At 41.0% G+C, this 19,156-nt stretch overlaps 1 protein-coding gene across 1 annotated transcript in view; it reads right to left on the bottom strand.

Moving 5' to 3' along the window:
• Positions 1–906: 906 nt before the first annotated feature.
• The window catches only part of NXPH2 (neurexophilin 2), a 69,854-nt gene continuing 51,604 nt past the window's right edge, over positions 907–19,156 (bottom strand). The window contains exon 2 of the mRNA XM_090045833.1: positions 907–6,269. Within this exon, the coding sequence (XP_089901959.1) occupies positions 5,526–6,269 (744 nt within the window). The 3' untranslated portion in view covers positions 907–5,525. The remainder of the gene's footprint in view (positions 6,270–19,156) is intronic.

The raw sequence follows: 19,156 nt of genomic DNA, 5'->3' as shown, positions 1-19,156 counted from the left end.
AGCTGACTTCCTGCCCTTCGGGCGGGGGGCTGGACTCGATGATCTTCTTAGGTCCCCTCCAGCCCTAATGTCTATGAAGTCTCTGAAATCTATGAAAAACTTTAGCACTCTAACCCAATAGATCTCAGCAGTAAATTTAAGCTGCTGAAGATCCCAATGTGCTATAATGCACAAAATATTGTCTAGATGTTCAAGGATGTCACAATCTTGCACAGTATTTGTGAGATTTTTCTAATAGGGAGCCAGATCCTGAGGTCTCAATTGAGTGAGATGGTCTGGTCAATATTTTCTGCATGGAGGGACCCTTTATGCAGGACCTCCCATATATCCTGGGTAGGGCTACACAGAGGTTTAGCTACTTTTGAAGCAACTGTGCTTTTGTCCCAGGCCACCATGATGTGATTTGTCTGAGACCATGATCCACATATTAGTGTCTCACTGGGACGGTGTTTAAGCAAGAACTGAATAAACAGTGAGGCCTCTGTTCCTTCTACAAGTTTTACCCGAGAAGTGGACCTGGGAGGTCCTCATAGAACTAAGATCTGATTTAGGACTTCCGGGTTTGTCTCATATTTTAAAATAGTCTCAAAATGTATTTTTAAAAATAATCTTTGTAACAAGCACACCTTTTTAAACAGGTCACGGTAAGAACTGTTACCTTGCATAAAAATCAGTTTGGTATCATGTTAGGCCTAACAAAGTGAATGCTACAAAACCTTAATAGTGCTCTGTTTTCTTGGGTGTATAGCCTCCTTGATTCTGCTGCATAAGATGTACTTCTGGAAAAAGAACACGTTCTACACAAAACAAAACTTGTAGGCATGTGAATAATCAAGCTGGAAAATATTTAAGAAGAAACAAAATCTTTTTTTAAAATTAAAGGATGCAACAAACAAGTGACAGATTTAGCAAACTCTCTTTATTTACATAGAAATAAGTGTACACATATATTCTCTACATGTACACATATATTTGTGTATATACATTTATGGTTTTCACATACTCTACAATAAATACCTTGTAGTTTTGTTTGTTATTAAGTTTTCTATAGTGCTGGGTAAAAATACATGGCAATAAAGTCATGGCTTACGACTAAGTTACAAAAGCACCAAACGTTGAACTCAGAGAATATAGCAATAACTTCTAGCTAATATACACCTAAATCTAGATCAGTGGTAACCAGCCTTTTTTCAGCAGGGCATGCCCACAAGATTAGCTCTGCACCCTACCAGAGTGCCACTCTGCTCCCCTTCCTCTGCGCTGTGTGCCACACAGAGGCCGCCCATGCCATGGGTTGATCACCTCTGGTTTATTTTGTTTCTGTTAATACAATTGAGAAACAACTAGTGACCAATAAAAAGTGTTATTGCAGGAACATGATGATTCTAAAGGGAAGATATTAAATGCCCAGTGAGACCACTGCGCTCTGCAACCAAAATTGCTGCTGCTGAATGACAAACTTTTTCATAATAACTTCACTGCGTATCTGCAAGCGAATACTGCAGATAATTATGTCTTTAGACTATACATCACCAATACCAGGTATGCAAGGTCTGGAATAAGTGACAAGGCTTGTGCAGTTCAAGATTCCTCAACTGCCTGGGATTGCATGGTTTCAAAAAGCAGAAAACTAACTACAAACATGGAAGTCAAACAAATAAGCTCCTTTCTTGAAGTCTGATGAACATATTGAGCAAGAAACCATGATTTCTAACAACTGCCTCCCCACTGCTTATCTCCCTCTGAGCAGGTGAAGAAGAGGGTCAGATTCCTATGAAAAGACCTTGGCAAAGTGTGTGACTAGTGTTAGGAAGCAGCAGTTATAGGACAAGTCAGGAGCAGCAGGGAAAGTGGAGAAAGAAACCTCCTGCCCTCCCACATGTGTGCAGAGTAAGTGGCAGCAGGTGCTGGGGAACCATCGTGGTACAGGGTGCGATTGCTGGCTCCTTGCGATCGGGAGCCAGTCCCTGAGGGATCGGTGGGCAAACTGGCAAGGAGCCTCGCTGATTCTGACTGAACAGCTGGAAGCGCCTATTTGCTTTTGAAGGAATGAAGGAAAGGCAAGCAAAACCCAGGAACAGCCTTCCTCTTCACATTTGAATGACCCCCTGCTCTCCACACCTCTGGCAGGGCCAGGGATCACAATATGTACTGTTGTTGTTTTGTTTTCAGATGCCGCTGGGCAGCCTTAGTGGAAAACCACTCTTAACCGTGGAGCCCTTCTAGGCGTTCAGGCAAAAGTGCGATAGGAGCTGATGCACAACCCACACAATCGCACCTCTTACCATGACAGAGACGCTTGCCGATCGTGCCTTATTGCCAGTGTAGGGGAGCCCATAATTACAGTCCCTGGCTCCCCCTGCACCAGCAAGTAGCAAGCTCCCATGCAGCTGATGAGGCTCACAGCCAGGGCAGTAGGTGATGCACCCCTACAGATGGGAGCCTTGGCAGCTGATGGGGCTCCCAAGTTCATTCAATTCATGGTGTGATGAGAACAAGCCACAACGTTTTATTACACTTTTTTTCTTTTTGTAGAATAACGTTGTGGCTTATTCCTTGTTTTATCATGCTATTCATTGATTGAATGTGTCTGGGTCACAATAGAAGATGCGATTAACTGGTTAATCATGCCTCAAGTGTAATGTGCATATGGGGCCTTAGTCATGCATCTGCATGGCTGTAGACTCCTGGCAGCACTTGCTTCCATGTTACGGACACTCCAGGCAGAAAAGACCCCAGACTTGCCGGATGAAGGGTGTTTGTACCTGAAAGCTTGCTAAGAAGAATTTTTTCAACTATTTGAGTTTGTCTAATAAAAAATATTGGATTTACCCAAAGAACCTTGTCTGCCAGAGATCAGTCTCTGAATTTCAAAGAGCAGTTTGTGTGCATAGGTGAAAACAAGCAGGAAATGGGAAATGATCTTTGAAATGTCCTCACCCTGTGCATCAAAATAAGGTGCAAGGAATAATATGAGCCTGCTATGAGGACAGATACAGAATGTAGCAGACATCACTGTGGCTGTTTATCAATTTGTGCCAAATTCAGCAATGATGTGAACTGTGTGCTTTTTATTCTCTTAAATCAGTGGAACTTAAGGATGTTTCATCAGCTTCAGGGAGTAGCATTTGAATGCAGAGCCCATGGCTAGTCAATGGGCCCACAGCTGTGGAGGCTCATAAAAAAAGGAACGTTTCATGACATTGAGGTATCGTGACAAAAAAATGAGATGAAAATCTACTCAGGTGTTGTTTTAAAAGCATTGAGGTGAGTGATAATTGTTTTATCTTCTTTTACAACATTACTAAGCATTGTAGAAAATTAAAACTAAATAAATTACAAGAATTGTGCACAAAACATGAGGTTTATTTGCTTTGTGGGAGTAAATGAAGAAAGGCTCTCCCTCACTGGATCTTCCTGCATAAGCCATCTCACTCCCTCCCCTACTTGCTGCCTTGCTGCCAGCCCCATTCCACTTCGCCAGATCTTACCTGTTTCTTGCAACCTCTCCACTTGCTGCTTTGCTTCTAGCCTGATCTTGTTTCTTACCACCCCCCAACCTTTGCTTGCTGCTTTGCTCCCAGCCCTCTCTTGTTAGCTTGCCTTTTGCTTCCTTCCCCTCTTGCTTCTCCCTCCCTTCCTAACTGGTTTTCCTCCCAGTCTGATCATGCTTTGCCTCTCACCTCCTCCCTGATCTGATCCACTTCTCACTCCTTCCCCAACTTGTTCTCTGCCTGCCGTTGCTCTCCTTCCTACCCACTTTCTGATCATTCACATGCCACAAAAATGGGCTGTGCATACCACTTGTGGCATGTCTGTTGTGGGTTGGCCCCCCTGATCTAGAGCACGCCCTACCGAACATAAAACATTATGAAGGCATTAGCAGTCATAGACTAAAAAATGGAAAACTCTATTATTGAGAATGGGAGACTATATGCACGATGTGAGCAGAAACCTTTAGATTCTCAATAAAACCAAACCACGTTTCTAAATTTGTAACCTTAAGACAAAAACAAATTCAACTTTTTCTTTTTCAGTATGACGCTTTACAAGCAAACGAACAAAAAAAAAGTCAGCAAGTGAGGTCCATTTTGCCTTGACATTAGTCTGTCTCCTTGTCTGTTTAGAGGCACTGCCATATCTTTACAAGTACATGTTAGCACAACTTAATTTTCATGTTAATGTACTTTTCTGCCAGCACTCATCAGTGTTCACTTACATGTAACAAGATCCCCCCTTTCCCAGCTAATTCCTTTCCACAAATCTTGGCAAGAATCTGTGACATCAGAAATGAAAAAGTGTTGGCTTTCATTTTTTTTACATGCCTTTTTACTTAAGAAAGCCCATGTGATGTTTATGCTTACTTCTGCGCCACAGGAGTAAATTCTGCTGTTGGCTTCAGTACAGCCATATTGTTTGAGGCCAGCTGGACTTTGGCCATAGCATTTGGATATCTGCATAGGGTCTCAATAGTCAGATGGGTGTTGACCTTCTGTTTTTCAGTGATTTTATGTTTTGTTTTTTATTAATTTGAAAACAGCCATTTTAACTGGGACTCGTGAAAAAGAAAACGTGTCCTTTTGGGATATTGGCTTTAATTTATGATATTTTTCTGTTAGCTAGGAATGTAATATAGGGATGGGGCTCTACGGCGAGACATAAAGATAAATGCTTACTTCTAAATGAAACATCTACTCGTTGTTGTTGCTCTGGGACTCACTGAACACAGATCAAGGTGCACGTGTTCTACTGTAAAACTAGTACTGGTATATATGTAAACACCTGAGAATAAAGCAAAGCAATGGCAACCACAGGCGGGAGAAATCTACACCAAACCTGTACTGACAGGGTCTCACAGGGTTAGCAATGTCTGATTATATCATTGCATATCCAGAGGTAAGAAAGCTGAAGAAAGAACTCTTTCGTGTCAATGCCTACACCTACTTTTAGAAATGCCCAGGAAGAACCAAATTCCTTTCATTTCTTTTATAGAAATACCATTTTCTTCAAATGTTAGGATTAGATTCTTCAAGCCTATATAACCATCAAAATCAATGGGAGGGTTAATAGTTACTGGGGGTTTCATATGGACATCCTGTAGCAGTGTTAGTTGTCATTGTTCATTGTTTGTGTCTCCAGTTCCCACTCCGTGTTGAGAACTTAATGTGTAAGTGCTGTACAAATCAACTAAAAGTCATCAATGCATCTGCTAACTCAAGCAGCCCTCCAACCTGCTTCAATAATTTTCAAGATCAGTGTTTGTGACATGCATAATTTTGTTTCTTCTTATCCTGCATCTGCTTGACACTTCCCTTATTAATGACAACGTAGCAGGAATGCAACTTTGTCAAATGAAAATGGTTTTTACATAAACAGGTTTGAATATTTACGATACAGCACAAACACAGCCACAAGTTTTGAAAGACCTTAACCTGATATGAAAGCATTGTCCTCATAGATTAAAGGAAACTCTTATGTTTATGACCAATGCTGAATTTCTACAGTTATTCAGAACATGGATCACATCAGCCAGAGGACAAGTATGGAGTCTCGCTATGGTAATTATAATCAGGGCAGACCTTTTGCACCAGTTTGTAATCTACACTGTAAAAAGCAATGTAAATACAGATAACTTTAAATGGTTTAGAGCACAACCAAGAAACATGGCTTTGGGTCTGCTCCTGGTAGCAGATCTTTGAAGGGTCAAAATTGCACAATGCAGTTTTCTTAGCACGATCTGTTTTTTCATACTCAATTCGACAGTTGAAGGACTTGGATTCCTTGGTCTCCAGTGTTGACTGTGGCGATGATTCAAATTCCACCACTTTGGAAGGTGGCACCAGGCTTACAGAAACGTTTCCCAGACCCGTTGAGTTATGTCGGAAGTAAACGCTGAAGGTTCCATTGCCGTGGTCAACAATTTTCCCTGTGATGAGCAGATTAAGTTTAACAGTTTTGATGTTGGAGTGGAAGTCTCCCCAGCCAAACATCTTCTTGAATTTCCCAGTTTTTACAATTGGTCTGCGTTTAGTTCGTGCAAGAGACTCCTGAACCTCAGTGATGTTGGATAGCCAATCCCAAAAGTTGTCTATGCTGTCTGAATATGACACCTGGCCATGTTTCAACACTGGTGATGGCTTAACAAATAGACGTAAAGGATTAATGATCCTGGAATGGACAACATTGTCGACCAATGTCTCTGCAGCATCTTTGTCTTCCCAATCCAAAACATCTGTGGCATGCACTACTTGCTTAGTGTCACAAAGTATCTGTTTCGAGAGAGAGAGACAGGATTATAGAAAGTGAAAATGAAAATGGAAAGATAACTAAGTCAGCATTAATAGCATTCATTTTTATACAAATCGGGTCCCATCCTTACCTGATTATTCTTTACACAAAAAATTCATTCAAGGGGACTACTTTAATTAGTTTAGACTAATTTTAGACGACTACTACTAGTTTAGGCTAAGGATTTTATTGGACTGGGACTAAGAGGAAAAAGGTCTGTTTCTCGGCCAAAGAGCATAGTGTCTGAAAAGTAGAGTGAAAGGAAGAAGCAAAATTGTCTGGGATTTTTCCCCACTTAAAAACCTCCAATCTAATCTTTTTTTCTAACCCTTCCCTTTGAAATCGTTTCTCACATTTCAGCTGTTCCCTGAAGCCTGCTTATTACAATGTCCACATGACAGTCTTAACCTTTAGCTGTGCTGTACTTGTTCATACCTTGTAACTGTTCGAGAGGAAACCTTACTCTGTTGCCATGAATAAAACGCTACCTACAGCTGCAGATACAATATAAAAGTAATTTTTAAAGTTGATAGATGTTAAATAACAACTTGATACACAAGTAAGAATAACCATGATTTTGGATGCTCCAGTTTTACTACCTTACAGGGGATCTGACTATCTGACTTTCAAGGACTATTAAGCAATTCATCCACTGAGACTTGGGTCATGCTTAGGTCTTCAGCTCAGAAAATCACTGACTTCATTTCAAAATGTTAACTAGGAAAAGCTGAGTGTAAAGCAAAAACATTGCTTTTAATAACTTTATTGTTAAATGTTGATGAAACTGAGAACTTTAGGTTGTAAAAGTCAAATGTGTGAAAGTAGTACATTTAGATTTCTAGCTTTTCTGCACTTTTGTGCATCCACTCTTGGAGCTGTGTGTGGAAGGGAGCCTGTGAATTGTGCATGTAATCATTATGTGATCATATAGATCAGTGGTTTTCAACCTTTTCTGTACCAGGACCCATTTCTAACCATCGATGGCCAGTCCCAAACCAGTGCTCCTCATTCCCAACCTGCTGCCCCCAGGTCCCACCCCCGCAGTGTGTGGGGCAGGGGGTGGGTGTGTGGGGTAAGAGGGGTGTGTGGGGCTGCCAGTCTGCAAAGGGAAAGGCACGGCTTCACACATTTTTCGCCGTTAAAGGAGAATCTATTTTTAAAGTTTGTTGATCCTTTTTTTAAATTTGTTCACGACCCTTTCATATATTCTTGCAACTCGAGGGTTGAGAAACACTGATATAGACTATATCATTATGCATATACATACAGAGGACAGCTGTTAGAATTTATAACTTTGGCAGGTTTAGCATGAAGGGCTAATTTTTCATTTCTATATACTCTCTGTTCTGTATACTCTCCTTCAGAATAGTCCAAATGACACTTGATTCATAAATATAGATTTTTTGTGCTATTTTTATCATTTAGGGGCAATGCTTAAAGTCAGACCAGACTAAAATGTTGTTTTCAATAGTGTTAACTTGTAGGTCTGCTATTTCTTAAGTTTGATCAGTAACTGGTGTTGTGACTGTACAGTACACTGCTTTATTTTTAATCTTTAACTGCCTCACTTTGTAAAACAGAAAATTAAGACAACTTAGTCTATACTATAATATTCTTTTTAGAAATAAAGCCATTGGTTACAGTAATAAAACTAAAAAACATAACCTAACCCCATGAAATTACTATTCATGGTCTCTTAATAACACAGATCTATGAGGGACAACCTTTCTGGCAGGCAATGCCACAAATTAGCCCTGAACCCTCTGAGTACCACTCTGATCCCGTTCCTCTGGCCGATCTCCTGCTGTGCTTTCTGCTCCTTCCCTGATCTGCTTTGCATGTGGAGGCTGCTCATGCCATGTAAATGCTGAGAGAAACTTGAATGGAAACCCTCAATCATATCTGCAAGCATTCCCAATATGAATTTGTAATTAGAACTGAAACTACCATCTGACTTCCTAAACCAAAAACACTGCACTTGCCAGCCTTGAGGGCTGGATCTGGATTTAGTAGTCAGGCTCATATCTCTAATTCAACTTGTATAAATTCTTCTCTTCTTTGGATGCAGAAGGAGAAAAAAGACAATAAAGATCATTCCTAAATGGAGACCTTGTATGTCAAGTTTCTGCCTGTGGACTAAATTTTTCATGGCTGAGTTAAAACTCGTAAAAATAGGGGATTTTAATGGAAACACTGACAGATGCTTATCTGTAACAGCACAAACAGCATTGCTGTAATGATACTATGGAAAACCGTCAATATGATAGAAAAGCCTGCGTGAAACAACATCATGTTTATGTATAGCTCTTCAGCCACTTTCAATCTTGTTCACTAGTTAAAAAGCAGCTGGGTGATGTTGGGAATAGGACTTCATGGCGCAGCCGGCCATAACCACTGCTAAGAAAATAACTTATCTCCCGTGCTGCAGAAAAAGCAATATTGCTTGGATTAAACAAGAATTGATGCAAACCCTCACCTATCCCTGGAGTAAAAACTTGACCCACACCTTTTCAGAGGCATAAATAATCTAACTATTTTCTCTATTTACCAATGGGTGATATGTGTTTTTTAAACCTTGTTTCCTGCCTGGCCAGAAGCAGACATTCAGAACCTGTTCTCCCCACTTGTTTTCAGCAAGGTTCACGGACTTGCTGATTAAATGTGTTGGTGGCCAGTTTAAGCTTGTGCTGTTGCGACCATGAATGGAAGCTGCGCTGGTGGTAGCAACAGTGGGAAATGCTGAGAAAAGAGGCTTAGAAAGGATCTGTGACATGAGTGTCTCTTAACACCAAGTGTATTTACAGTTGATTAAGTTAAGCCCAGCTAATGGTATTTGCCCTTTGCTGAGAACTGGGCTTGCACACCCTTATCTTCTTGTCCTCAGCACACTTGTTTTGCTGGGTTTTCTGTTTTTTTTGGCACTGTGTTGGAGCTCCCATGCTTGTGTTAGATGCCTGGTCCTCTTTCCTCCCAGTTCTCCTTGGCCTTGTCTACACTGCAAGCTTTAGCTTGCAAAAGACAGCAGCTACCGGAACCAGTGCACAAGCACCCACGGCTTTGTGGCAGCCCCATGCAGCTCCCAGTGCATCCATGTAGCTCCACTTCATCAGCTGTGCTGACAGGGCATGGAGTGGAGGGCACGGCAGCTGATCAGACCACAGCAGCTGGCAGAAGGTACAAGTGTGTGTACACGTGCTCTCTACCAGCTGCTGGGCAGTGGCAGAAGCCATCTTTCATTCAGAGACGTAGTGTAACTCTGCCAGCAGAAAGAGTCTGGTGCCACGGTGCAGCTTTGAGTGTGAATTTTGCTGGCAGCACCAGTTCTGGCCTTGGAAGTAAGAAATCGTAAGAGAGCATTGTCTAACTGGTAGCACTTGGTATATGCCTATTCAAGGCACTTCACCTCAAAATGAGGCAGTAGGAAATGAGGGTACAAGCATGAATATGCTGGTCCAAACATGGTACGGAAATGCAAAATGTTGTGGCGTGGGCAACTGTGTATGCAGCAGTTAAATGAGCATAATGACTTTGTACACAGTTGATGGGGTCTTTAAAATCAAAATATTACTATCATGCTGGAGGGAGGGGTTGGACCACAGCACCAAACCATGCTAAGCAAAATCTATATTGACTCATGGTACATAACATATCCTGTTTTATAACATGGTTATTCCATGGTAATAAGCACCTCAGCATACATATAGGATAATCAAATATATGTCAGCAGCAAGCATTCACCGATTACTGCATCTGACAATCTTCCATTTAGCTTTGCATAACATGTGAACACATGGTTATACAAATCATTTTATTATGAGTGAATATTTCTGTACAAAGAATATTTTTTTTGAGTTGGAGGAATAAATGTTTTTGTAAGTGGTGAGTTAAACTTTACACTAAAAAAAAAAAAAAAAAGACTTTACCAAATTTATAATGTTTGCAGACTTAAGTCCTCTTGAATCTAGTGTAACCCTTAATATCTGACTCTACCTAATTCCTATTGCTATCTTGTCCCACTTGCATTGAGAGAGCCAGGCTTAAGAGCTGCAGAAGTGCTAAGGTGAATCAGTTGCTTGAAGATGAGCTATGCAAGCTCTTGATAAAGAAATGCTTTATGTTTTACAAGTGTTTAACATTTTTAAACTGTTTTTAACAAAGAATGACTTGATTCTGGAATTGAATGCTCAATGCACAGAGCTTACACTAGAGGAACTCAGGGAGCTGAAATGTGGTGAGATTGTTAGAAAAAGGAATAATTTCTGTGCTTTTCAAAGTACAATGCATTTTTAGTGTACAGATTCTTTTATTTTAAGTCAAAAGGTTTTACAGTGTAAGAGAACTGAACCCTCTGAGGATCCATTTTCCTCCATACATTGTAAATGCTCCTTGTTTGATGACAGCTTTTTTGCTATTAGCAAGCATGGTCCTATGCCTTTTGTTAGGTTGTTTATTCACTTTGGTTAGCAATTTACAGGAAATTAAAAAATCTGCAATAAAAGAACGAAGCACATGCTGGAAAACTGTGACTTGCTCAGTATCTCACCATGCTGCTGTAGTGCCTGTTTTCTAGTAAAGAACAGTTCTTTCACATTTGAAAAATACTTGTTTAGTCAAGAAAGAGAACTTGTGCACTTCAATTGGTTTGATTTTTTTTTCAGTGGCCCATTCTTATTACAAGTGCTTTTATCCATTTCTCCAAAGCCATAGATTTTTAGGCCAGAAAAGAACATCAGATGATTTCTTCTGATCTCTTTAATGCCTCAGAACTTGATCCAGTTACTTCTGTCCTGAGCCCAATAGCTTGAGTTTGCCTAGAGCATATCATCCAGAAAAGTATCCAGTCTTGAAGATGCCAAGAGAGGGAGAATCCACTACTTCTTTTGGTAATTGTGTTCATTATACCTCCACCAGCCTGGGAAGTTAATGTCTGGAAATAGCTCCTTGCGCAAGCTTGCTTAGAACACGGCCATTTCCCATGGGTTGGTGATAAAGCTCAAGAGATGTTATCTTACAAGAATATATTCAAGTCCCTACTATAACTGTATAGTACTTCTCTGGCTTTTTCACACTAATTTCAGTATTTCTACTGTCTTTTATGCCGTATATAGCAATAATAATGCAGAATCGCCGAACTGCGGGAACAAAAAACTAAGCTTGAAGAAGGGGAAAAAGAGAAATTGCTCTGCTTTATCTGTTTGAACATTCAATGATTTCCAACACATTTATCAAATTTTAAATAATTTATGTCTTGACAGGCTTATCAATTTTGCAGAGAGTACACATTAGCTAGATACAATGATATCATATTAGCTTTTTCAGCATCTTACACTTGAGTCCAGCAAGAATAATAAAAACTCAGACCTTCATCAATTAAATGGAAAAACATAAAATTGTATTCCATTATAGCCTTTTTTTGTAAGAAAATGATGACAGGTTCTAATAATTCATCATAACAAGCTGAGCTTGAACTTTACTGATAATTAAATGTGTTTTTCCCAAAGGCAGAGGCTGTGATGGGTTTTATGGTAGCAGATGTGATTGCTGTCAGGAATGCTGTAAGGAACTCAGAAATTAAGCAGCATCTTTTAGCTGGACTATACAGAAAAGCTATATTCAGTTCTGTCTAGGCACAGGCGTATTTTTCAAAATTTGCTGTGAACCCACATGCTTTCATTATAATAAGGACCATTTAATTTGCATTTACCAATAGTGGGAAAGAAGTCCCTGATTCAGGTGAACAGTTAAACACATGCTTACCTTCGTTCATTTGATTAAATCTATTCCTGCTTAGCAAAATACGTTTATGGGCTTTTCTCAATCAAAGCTTAAACTCTTAATAACATATCAGGTAGACTCAAATGTAGTGTTAAAAGAGGTTCAGCGCTTTGCAGAAGCCTATGGAGTGGATAATTAACCAACTAGTGCATAATCTTTGCACTACTACTAGGTATTGTTGGATTATTGGATTATACCAGTTAGCAAAGATCAGTGCCTATTATTTACATTGTTTGAAGGTATGGATTACCAACAGATCACATCAGGAATTTTTCATCTGTTTTTGTCGCATGTAACAGGCTGGTTTATGTTTCTATATTTGTATCAAACTGCAATCTTAATTTGATATAGTTTCATAGTAGCTAGAGTCGGAAGGGACCTAGGTAGATTATCTAGTCCGACCCCCTGCCTTGGCAGGAAAGAGCACCGGGGTCAGATGACCCCGGCAAGGTGCTCATCTAACTTCCTTTTAAAAATCCCCAGGCTAGGAGCCTGCACCACTTCCCCTGGAAGCCGGTTCCAGGCCCTAGCCGCCCTGACTGTGAAGTAGCGCCTCCTAATATCTAGTCTAAACCTACCCTCCGCCAGCTTGTGACCGTTATTCCTGGTCACTCCTGGCAGCGCACGGGGGAACAGGGACTCCCCCAATACCTGCTGATCCCCCCCTGACCAGTTTGTAGCAGGCCACAAGGTCCCCCCTTAACCTTCTCTTGTGGAGGCTAAACAGGTTCAGGTCCCGTAGCCTCTCCTCATAAGGCCTGCCCTGCTGACCCCTGATCATACGAGTGGCCCTCCTCTGGACTCTTTCCATATCATCCACGTCCCTCTTGAAGTGTGGCGCCCAGAAGTGGACACAGTACTCCAGCTGCGGCCTGACCAGTGCCGCATAGAGGGGGAGGATCACCTCCCTGGACCTGCTCGAGATGCATCTGTGGATGCATGACAGGGTACGGTTGGCCTGACATGATTAGCAGTAGTTTGAAATATGTCATTGTACCTACCTAGCAAAATACATTTTTCAGTAGTCCTTTGGAAAGTTTTTGTTTTCCATTGAGAGAATCAAAGCAAATTATTATTCAGGTCGACCAAAATTCAGACGCTTTCATTTGTGTAACTGCACTGAAATGTTTCATATCTTCATCAACGGTCATGAGACGCAACAGACATGCTAGATCAGACACCCTGTGGCCCTGTTCTCTTATAGCACATGATTTCTCATGTAGATCTATATCTCCCTCTATAGAGCACAGTTCCACTCCAATTGAAATCCTATGGTGCATGATGGGAAGATATAATCAAATAGAAAGTCTGGTCTATGTAGAGGAAGAGGAAGCTTAGACAGACATAGTTTTGTATTGAAACTGAAGTTTTTTACATTTTCTGTTCTATGAAACATTTTGATATTTCAAATTTAGGTTTAATTCTGGCTGGACCAAAACAAATGTCAAAATGTCTGGCTCTCTCACAGCATAGAAATTCTGATTTTTCAATAAACTCTAGTTCCCAGCCAACTGCCCACTGGAAATTGTGGGTGAAGACCTAAGTTACATTTATCGTGCAATCAGCTCCTTGAACATGCTCTACATCCGTGCTCTTACAGAAGTGCATGGCTGCAGAGCTCTTTAAAAGTACCCAGTAGCACAACAATCTGAACCCTCATTACATGAGCATTCAGATGAAGGTGCTTCAAATCAAAGCACCTTCATTAATGTCTGTCAGTGCATGCTGGGAGGAGGGCTGGATTGAAACAGCTCAGCCCTACCCCTAGTGCTGTCTTCAGAATAGGAGGGGGGTAACCTTGGGGAAGGGGGGCTCCAATTCACCCATCCCACCCTCCAGCCCAAGCTGGGCAAACCCAGATAAACTCCCGCCCCTCTCATTGGCTGGGGGGTTTGTTGGTTGCAGGGAATGCTGTAACTCATGGCACTTCCTACAAAGCACCATGAGTTACAGTGGGAAGCTGTACATCTGTCAGCGCCCTTTAAGTTAACTGTAGCTGGAGCCAATGAAAGTTCAGGACATAAAGCGCTTGTAGGGGACATTGAGCACTTGTCAGAATTCATCCCCATGTTTCCCTCCTTAGATCTACTTAGCATGAAATAACTACAGGTTGACTATTGGCAATGAATTTTGATGTTTCTGAATCGGGGGTTAAGTGTCAGAGACTGAAAACAGGTCATTTAGCTTCTGTATTTATTTAAAAAGGCATGGGGGCAGAGGTGGGGAAGAAGATGTTGCAGAGGAGTAAAACAAAGCTCTGGCCCTAGTTTGTGGAGAAGGTATGAGATTGATTTATGACATTAGACCATTTACAGATGTACGGGGCAAACAACACAGGTTCACAAATGTAAGCATTTCTCTCATTTGAACTAAATTGGTCAAAAGAATGAAAAGAACAAGGACGCACGTTTGGTCAGGATTTAAAAAATTACCAAAAACCTCCCAGAGAGAAAAGTCAGGGGCCTTTAACCAGAGGTGTAGTTGCGTAGTTTTGCCCCCCCGAATAGTGGTGGCAATGTGGGGGCAATAGAAGCAGCTGGATCCCTGATGGCAGTGGTGCTGGACCGGTTGTGGAAGTGGCTGATGTTTTTGTGCCTCCCCTTCCCCAAGTCAGTGCCCAGAGCCTGTGCCCTGCCTGCCTCCCCTTTCCCCTTTGCCTTTAGCCCATACTTGCCGCCTCCTCCCTCTGCACATTTTATAAGGTATCTTTTCCTACTGATACTGAGAGAACAGAAACTGCAACACTTTCTCCCACCTGCCCCTTCAGGGATTACAGCGGCTTTTGTTCTCCCGTCACAGTTTTGCTCCTTAATTCGCAGGGTCTACGGACCAAACGCCTTCCTCTGCTTGATGCATGTGTGGAAAGCAGAGAGCTATATCTGCAACACAAGAATGTTTCTCTACTTCTGTGCACTAGGCAGAGCAGGGAGCACGTCACAGCCTGTCAGTGAGCACAGACACAGCTCGCTCCCTGGCTAGAGATCTATGGACTTGGCACAGGGTAACCTTCAGCAGAGGGACAGGCTGATTAGAAAGCAAAAGGTCACTTATCAAAGCTACTGGGAACATTAAATAAAGTTTGGTTCTATTTTGGAGACAGAGGTTGAAAATGGTCACCCTTTCTCACTATGTCCTCCTTTCAGCAATGTTTTGCTTTGCCTTTGCTTATCAGTCTTTCTATAGTTGCACATTTCTTTATTTCAAGCTCTCCTTTTTAAAGCACATTTTACAAAGAATTACCAGGAAGCAAATAGAGCCATGCTGCCCATTAATTATGACAAAGCTATTATTAATCCAACTACCCTTGAAACAACACCTCTGGCAATACTTCTAGCTATAAAGAGCAAACCATATTGACTTACTTCCCATCACTGTTTTCTAGATAATTCCACTTGCAAAGATGAGGATTTTTCATTAACATAAAACATACCTTTGGTGGGAAGTCTGACACCTCTGCTGTAATTGTTGAACAAACCCCATTATTTCTGATTTCAGGGAGTAAGCCCTGTATTGGCTGATACAGTATCAGTTAGACCCTAGTAACACAAAAGACCCTTTCTGTTTACCTTGATTAGCAGAGAAATCTGAGTTTTGTTAAACATCTGTCAAAATCTTTGAACTAATTATTTCCTCGGTGTAGATTGCACACAAATTGCTGCCACAATTCACCCATACTAATCAGAGGTGGGGGGTGGAGAATGGTAGAACAAGAGGTTGGCATTTATCCCTCTAAATGCCCTTCGCAATCTGGTTAGCAAGGGCACTCTGTTCACCTTCCTAAGCTTCAACCATTTTCATTTTAGCGTTGTCATTCACCCCTTAAATTGTAAACGCAAACAGCTAGCCACCATGATGCCTTTCCACATCCATCTGGTGATTATAGTAGTTTTGAGTTACTCCTTCTGCATTGTTAAAAACTAACAGTAGTCACCAGTTTTAGGGTTCATTTGCCTGATTAGCAGTCTCATTTTTTAAAAATTCCTACAAATTATTATTGTTAGTAATACCTGTTTCAGCAGAGGGATTCATCTCATGAGCAGAACACCGAAATCTAGGACGTGATTTTTCAGAACTGCTGAGCATCCAGAATTTCAGCTGAAGCCAGTGAAAGAGTGGGTGTCCAGCAACAATACAAATCAGCCCCCTTACTGTATTTGGGGTCTGCAAATTCCTTTGCACCTGAGAGTTTTAAAGCAGCTACAGCCAGTGCAACTTTGCTTCTCTAATGAAAGGTAGCCAGAAATCCCCTGTTCTGTTCAATAGGTTATATAATTGGATTGCTTTAACCGTTTTGTCCTGTCTCCTGTAGTTAAAACTAAAATGACAAGCTTGCTTCAGCAGAAAACCCTCATGATCGAACCTTGCAGCCCATTAAATTTTCTGCTTGTAAATGAGTCTCACAAAGAACTTCCTTCCCTGTAGAGATGCACCTGAGTATCAACCCTGCTGACAAAACTGAAACCAATCTTTGCTGCACAACATATTGCTATCAATGATTAGTGGCATGACTTCCCCCAAAGCCATCTCTCTTCTGAATCTTTGGGGAATTGTCAGAACAGTATAATAGGAAAGTGACAGAGTGGGAATGAAGAATGACAGAATCAAGCTATACATCAAGGAATTAATTGTGGGTATTAGTATTTCCTGCTGTAATGCATCATTGTCTGAAAACCTAGTAACACAGATAAGTACAAACTCAAACTCAAACATCTGAAGGAAGCATAAAAACAATTGCAAACCTTGCACAGTTTGCCTGAAACTTTATTTAACAGTTAGCCTTTTACAGATATCTTTCAAAAGTTGCCAAACTAACACAGAAGCTAACACAACAAATATAAATTGGAAGCATAAAAGCAAATCTATAGGCTCAGCACCGTTGTTGCTGCTAATGTGGAACATGGCAAATTCTGTCTCTATCTCTGCCAGTAATTTGAAAACCTAATGAAGCATGTCTCTATGAGCACTGTGGAAAGGCACTTTGCCCTTTTTCCTCAGAGATCTAAGAGAGGAAATGTGTCTCTGTCTATTATTTGTATACGTATATAGTTAAGGGTTAAGGAAGCATTTTTCTACTTTTGATGGTAACACAAAGTAGCTTTCAAGCAGCCCAAGAATAAAAATATCAAGCTACAACATACAGGAAATATGTGTGTAGACATGCCAATTTAAGCTGTGATCTCACTGCACTTCCTAAACTAAACTGAGTTTAGGCCTGCATGGCTAGGAAATCTCAAAAGAAACTTCAGTGTGTTTCAGAACGTGGTCTCAGCTGTTCGGGACACGGCATTCGTTCATCTTAGGAGTCATTAGCAAATCAGAGCTGCAGCATAAAGGATGCCGCTGCTGGAGGTGCTGCCTTTTGGATGTAATGAAAACTCAGGACGCCAGTGTTTAGGATCGTTAATGATTTAATGGCCCTTTTCACGGATATGAGCTCTGATGCCCTTGCTAGGGTCCTAGATGAGTAATTACTCCAGGTCTGAGAACTTTTTTCAATTGAAAACAGTGGTTTTTTTCTCCTAAAAGAAAATATTTACAAGAATATATTTTAGAAGCATTTTAAACAAACTTGTTTCCTATTTAAAAAAAAGATCGTTTCTGGGGGGGAAAAATTACATGAATTTTGGAAAGTAATTACAGTTTCTAGTGAGCTGTAGTAGTCAGTTATATTTTTAAATGTCTAAGGGCTCAGTTAGATAAATTGTTTATAGTGTGTAGCTTGTAAATGTGTTTTTTTATTTTAAATTAGTCTCTTTGTGTGTAGAGTCAACCACCATTTAATTCTGCTCCTGCTTCTTTTGAAGGAGAGGCACACTGAGTCTTTTCTAGGAACTTTATCTTTGTCCTTTCTTGGTGGTTTTTTCCCCTTTGGACTGAAAGAAAATGAGTTTTACTCATTTGTCTGTTGGAAACCAGTTCTTCACACTTTTTTTGGTCCAAACCTGCTATGCAGTATTCCTGTGCAGAGGAAAACAGGCCCCATTTTTCACTCCAAAGGAGGCTGCTCTTCTAAATCGGTACAAAGTCCCCTGTGAAAATCCTTGACCAAAAGCTCTTTGTAAATTATCATGTGGTGGCTCACTTTTCCCCCCCGCAACCCCTCTCTTTCAGTTAAAAAAAAAAATGTTGACAACTGAAGTTCTATTGTTTATTGCAATTAAAAATAAAGGAAATAGGAACAATGGGTGTGTGTGTGTGTGCATACATTTGCTACTATATGTCTGGGCTTCTGTGAAAGATCAGAAAACTTTACCAGGGCCATCTGTGTAAAATTACCCACTAAGACATTTCAGGAGGGAACTAATCAAAGGCAATTTACTTCCCAGGACTCGGAACTAGCTGTATCATTAGCCAATACCCTGGAAACAGCACTCAGAACTATGACAGATACATAAAGAGGAATTGATTTTTCCGATACTTTTTGAGTTGTCTGCATCTGCTATGGATTCTGCGGGGGATTTGGCAGGGCTCTGCATACATGTAAGTACCTGCCTATGGATCAATTGCAGGACTGGTCCCTCAAGAGAAAAATACATTTAGCTGAATTTTCCAAGTCATTTCAATTCACCTCTATGGCCTTGATCCTCTGAGATGCCAGGATGCCTGCGGTGCAGTCACAGTGCCACTTGCAAAAGCTGCTCCACAACTTACAGGGCTAGCTCCTAAATGAGCTTCCCACATTGTGGACTGAAACAGGGGCACTAAACTCTCCCTGCCAGCAAGGTTCAAATTAGAGGGGAACTGGGGGGGGGGGTGCTGAGTCCCCCTCCCCCCATAAAAGTTGAGCGCCCCCCTGTAAAATTTGAAAATCATTAAGGGGGGGAGGGGTCTCTGATTTTATTAGGGCATCATGATAGGCATTCCAGTTGCTTTTGCAGATCCCCCCACAACAGTCAACATGCAATTTGAACCCTACCTGCTATGCTAGCACTTGCTGACTAGACATCTGTTGATCTAGTTAATAATTCTCCCTCCTGCTTATTCCTTTAGGCTACGGATAGACTTTACACATCAACTGGTTTAAGTGATCAGAAATGGGTTTAAGCCTGTGACAGAACAGATGCTCAGTGAACATAAGCCAGTTTGAAAATGA

Source organism: Crocodylus siamensis, chromosome 4 (assembly GCF_052110815.1).
Source record: "Crocodylus siamensis isolate JL-2025a chromosome 4, ASM5211081v1, whole genome shotgun sequence".
NCBI classification, from domain to species: domain Eukaryota; kingdom Metazoa; phylum Chordata; order Crocodylia; family Crocodylidae; genus Crocodylus; species Crocodylus siamensis.
Note: the sequence above shows the minus strand (reverse complement) of the source record. Positions and strands in the feature narration are given on the sequence as shown.